The sequence below is a fragment of the Lethenteron reissneri genome, chromosome 10, assembly GCF_015708825.2.
Source record: "Lethenteron reissneri isolate LAM-NWPU_2019-01 chromosome 10, ASM1570882v1, whole genome shotgun sequence".
NCBI classification, from domain to species: domain Eukaryota; kingdom Metazoa; phylum Chordata; class Hyperoartia; order Petromyzontiformes; family Petromyzontidae; genus Lethenteron; species Lethenteron reissneri.
Window position 1 is genome coordinate 5,177,725 of NC_083788.1, and position 5,055 is coordinate 5,182,779.

General features: G+C 50.5%; 1 protein-coding gene across 1 annotated transcript; it reads right to left on the reverse strand.

The window, feature by feature from the left end:
- Window positions 1-267: 267 nt before the first annotated feature.
- LOC133340528 (kinesin-like protein KIF3B) lies at window positions 268-4,876 on the reverse strand. Its single transcript, XM_061548828.1, has 5 exons — window positions 4,791-4,876; window positions 3,175-3,291; window positions 2,470-2,575; window positions 1,167-1,390; window positions 268-419 (listed from the first exon to the last, which is right to left on the reverse strand). The coding sequence occupies exons 2-5, from the start codon at window positions 3,240-3,242 to the stop codon at window positions 329-331; spliced, it is 489 nt and encodes a 162-aa protein (XP_061404812.1). The 5' UTR covers window positions 3,243-3,291; window positions 4,791-4,876; the 3' UTR covers window positions 268-328.
- Window positions 4,877-5,055: the final 179 nt, after the last annotated feature.

Below are 5,055 nucleotides of genomic sequence, written 5' to 3' on the forward strand. Positions count from 1 at the left end.
GAGCTTGATAATCGAAATGTGGACCGTTACGGACCAAAATCACTCTCACCCCCTGACAGAGATGCGTCCCAGGATCTCTCAGCATTGCCGGCTCAGTTACCACCCTCCCCCCCCGACAAAGCCATTATGGACCAACTGAGCCACCACGCCGCAGCCACCTGACAGCTTTTCATGGTTCACGTTCAATCAGAAGCGTGAAAGCAAAGTTAAAAGTAAAGGCGACCCTCGGCTGCGCGAGCGGAGACACGTTAGGTCGACAAAAGTCCTGTCAAATTTCTATTCTCTCCCTGCCTGTGCTTGACCCCATAACTTGACCGCACGCACGCCCTTATTTGGGCACGAGCCCCCGGGGTTGTGGGTAAAGCTGCGAGGGGGGAGGATGGCCGCTCGGAGACGGAGATTTCTTCGCCGTTTTGGGCCTAAAAAAACACAAAAGCGTAGAAAAAATGTAAGAAAAAACGATGACAGCCGTAAGAGATGTGAATGCCTCGTTGCACGCGCATGTGAGCGAGCGACTGATGGCCAGGTCATAGTTTGCAGTAAAAACGGAGAAGTAGCCGTCGTTGATGAGGAGAGGCCGGTGCGCGCGTTTTGTGAAGTGATTCGTTGACGCGGCGTTTTGAACTGGAATTTGGACGGTTGATTGGTTTTAGTTGTACGAATTGACCAGAAGTAGCAATGTTCACCGAAATAAGACTAGAATACGATTAATGCGACGAGGTTTCAGTATGGGATGAAGTGAGGGTCAATAGGGGAAGAGATAAGAGTTCTATAGCTGATGACACGGGGGTTCTGTATCTGATCGGTCTTTGTAGCAGCTTGTGCAGGGCATCTATTATATATCTTATGCAAGGTGACTCATTATCTTATACAGGGTTTTCATATCCACCTCATGCATCTCAATCAGAGCATCATATCCATCTCATGCAAGGTGTCTCAATCAGCGCATTATATCCAACTAATGCAAGGTGTCTGAATTAGAGCGCCAATCTATCTCATCATGCAGGACGTCTCAATCCGAGCGTCACATCTTTCCCATGCAGGGCGTCTCAATCCGAGCGTCACATCTTTCTCATAATGCAGGGTGTCCCAATCAGATCCTCGCATCTTTCTCATACAGGACGTCCAATTCATCTCATGCTGGGCACGCCGGCCCGGTGCCTCACCTCGCCCGGTCCCTCCTGCGCAAGGAAGCGCTGCCGCTGGTGCCCGTGGCGGCACCGGCGAGGTCGGCGAGGCCGTACGAGGCGCCGGCGTCCACGTGGATGTCGGCCTCCTGCAGCAGCGCGGCGTCCAGCGCGGCTTGCACGCTTGCCGCCACGGCCGGGCCCTCGTAGTCGCGCGTCGTGCGGTGAGGGGGGTCCAGCTCCAGCGACGCCACGTTCACCGCCTGCGGCGGGCAACGACAGCGCAGCGAGGGGGGGGGGGTGAAGGGGGATGGGCGGGGGTGGTGACACGGCCGAGCGACAGCAAACCGCATGACAAGAGCCATTTTTTTCAAATTTGGTAACAACAAATACTTGATATTTTACGAGCCGCAATGCATGCGAATAAGAGACGGTGGCCCTTAATAAATAACGTCATGAAGCAGTCCTTCAAAAGCCCAACGGCCACCCTGGTTTATTCCGTGTAAAGTACTACACTACGCGCCGTCTCTGCTGAGGCTGTTAAAGATCTCGTAAAATAATTTTCGCTAAAAGAGTGTGGGCCGTGTATGGTGGCGTCACGGTCCACATTTTGCCTAACTTTACCGATAGCGATATTGTCAGACTAATGTCCACTTGCAGGACAGTGCTGATTATTTAGCACTAATGGCTGCTGTGTTGCCAGCTCTGTAATGTCAGCCGGCATACACGTTACACAGACAAATATCCCCTGTATAGCCTTAACAGATTGTAGGGGCAAGTGCTGTAGTAAGCACCAATGAAGGGCGACACGGCACACGACGGGGTGGGGTGGCCAGCACCACACCAGGCGGCCTTTGTCTCCCTAGTGGCGATGTATACACACCGCACCAGGTACTCAATTGAGGCCGAGTTGACGTAGAGGTGGCCCAGAACCAGTTCAGATAATTTTCACTGGTGTTGGCCGTGAGCGGGAATCGAACTCGATTAGTCGGCGTCGCAGTGAAGTGCACTAATTGCTGCGCCACCGATCCCCGCAAACAAAACCACACCTCTCACGAAGCCTCAACAAAGACAAAGATCCACCATGCAGCCTCAGGCTGTTGGAGCAAGTGCTGATAGCAAGCATCAATTAAGCCAAGCACTGTCGCCCTGTATCAGGCACTCATTTAAGGCCAAATCGACCTAGAAGAGGTACAGGACTGGTTTAGATAATCACCACTGATGTTGGCCATGATGGAAATCAATCTCGGGCAGCAGGGTTCGTAGTGCAGTGCACGAATCCACTACGCTACCGCTCCCCGCACAGACACATCAGACACACACACACGGTTGCCATAGATACCCGGTAACGAGGGTTTGGAACGATGACTGATGAGTCCAGGGCATGCTGGGAAATGGGTCTCTTATATCCGACGGCTGATGCAGGCCGCTGCATCATCTGCTGCTCCCTGTACGCATATCATCACGATCACCACGATCAACACCACCATCACCACTATTACACATTCTGTCAACCACGACCACCATCATCACTATTAGCATATCGCCGTCAATATCACCACCATCACCATTGCTATCATCACTACCATTAACTCCATCGTAACAACTACCACCACATTGCCATCACTGTGTCTGTGTGTAGCTACATGTGTTTGTGTAGGCCATAAGAGGACCGTGCATGCGAGTGTCTGCCATACGCGTATAAGACAAACGTGTGTATGTGCATGCACGTGTGTATGTGTGGCGCAGTGGTTAGCATGCTGCACTACAAACCAGGCAATTCTTGGTCACTGTCACCAACAACAGTGACGATTATCTAAACAGGTTCTGAGTCTCACTTAGTCGACTCCGCCTCAAATGAGTCCTGGGTGCGTGCAATGTGTAAACATCGCCACTACGGAGACAAAGGCGTGTGTGGTACTGGCCACCCACCCTCACGTGCCGGCACGCGAGGGTGCTCGCTAACAGCACTTACCCCTACATTATGTTAAGGCTATACAGGGAATCTTTGTCTTTGTGTGCGTGGCTTCCTGTGCGCGTGCCTCACCCCTGCGAGCGAATCAGCGGCTGCAGTTTCCACTGCTCTTCATCCTCATCGAAGAAAACCCTCTTCATCAGTTTCGTCTTCTCCTCGGGAGGGATGAAGTTCTCGATGATGAGACACCTGAGGCACGGCAGAAAACTCGGTCACGTAACGATTCGCAGAGGCGACTCCTGTGTCACGCAGCAACAAGATCCTGGGCTCGATCCCTGACTCGGGATACTCATCAAAAGTTCGGAAGTTTATTTTCCGAGTAAAGCCCATTCAGCTAAGAAGCTCTTTGCAAGTCTGCCGCAGTGGCAAGATGTTAACTACCTTGCCTGGTATGCAGGAGGTTGTGGGTTCGACCCCGATCATAACTCCTGTATAGTTGCAATTTGCATGTTCTTCCCGTGGTCACGTGGATTTTTCTCCGGGTCCTCCAGTTTTATCCTCCGTATTTAGAATCAACATGCGTTTTCAGTATTTGGCTGCTAGTTTCTCCCTTTTATAGCTTTAAAACACACACACACACAATGTAATTGGTGTTGGCCAAAACTTCCCAATGCTGAAAGGTTACCCGCAATTTGGATCGCACACACTGCAACATGCCCTGGGTCCCCCCACTGCAAAAACTTGGTAGGACCCTCTGGAGACTCAGCGAGGCTTTCTTTGGTAAACAAGCAAAATGTTAATCATCATAAAAAAATACCCCTCCTCGAACGATTGCATTGATTCCCCTTCTCTCCTCTTACTACAATTGTAATGAATACATTTCGTATATGCACATAGTATAGCCTGCCAGGAGGGGGCGATGCTGCCATCTGTTTTGTTCACAATAAAGTCGTAAGTAAAATCATCAGCCATGAAGCCCTCCCCAACAACACCGTCACCTCCCACAATCATGCGATGCAACAATCCATCCGGCAGCTGCATACGGACTTAATCCATCACTCCATCTCCTTGGTGGATGTCCTCTTGAACATATTTAATTCCTTGGCTGCCAATGTTATTATTCTTGACCATCATCCATCATCTCACGAATATAGTTTTAAAGGAATATTCAAATGATCTCCTGCTCATATGAGCATCGAGCAGTGAAAATTCCACACTCTGATGGCAGGGGCGAGTCTATCCATAGAACAACCAATATTGACATCCCCACAAAGTGGTATTCATTTTATCATCGCTGGAGGGATCCTGGAGGGATAATGGCTCTACCGCCGAGACATTAATAAGACGTACGGATCTGAACATTGAACTCTGAAAACAGGGAAGGGAAGCAGATGTTGCAGCACAGACACAGTGATGGTGAGATGGATCTCATGGATCACAAGAATGGATCACGTGAGATCTCGCCATGGTGGTGGTGGGATCGATCCCGACCTGACGCCTGTATATTTGGAATTTGCGTGTCACTCTCTCTATGGTCGTGCACATTTTTCTCCGGATCCTCCAATTTTTCACTCCACATTTAGAAACATGCATGTAGAGTTTTTGGCTACAATACATACCCACATGATAAGCTATAATTTGTGGCCAAGTCGCTTCTGAAAAAGTGCAATATAGCTCAGTGGGCCTTACCAGGTAAAATAGTTTAAATAGTTAATAGGTGAAGAGATGAAGACGATGATGAGACCCACTTGAGCTTAAGTTCCCGCGTGAACTCGTTCTGAGACTGCTCTTGCTCCTGCGCTCCTTGCTGTGCTCATCCTGCAGGTCGGTGATCTCCGACTAATGGCCTGCAGCTTCGCAAACAGCTGGGAAGAGAAGGAGGGGGGGGGGGCAATGTCTCGTCCCCAACAGTGTGAGGCTGCGTGGCGGCAGCGGTGGATGGGAAAACCATGGAGGGGGGGGAGCTCTAATTCAAGGTGAAACCTTCACCGACTCGCTTGGCTATACTGCACA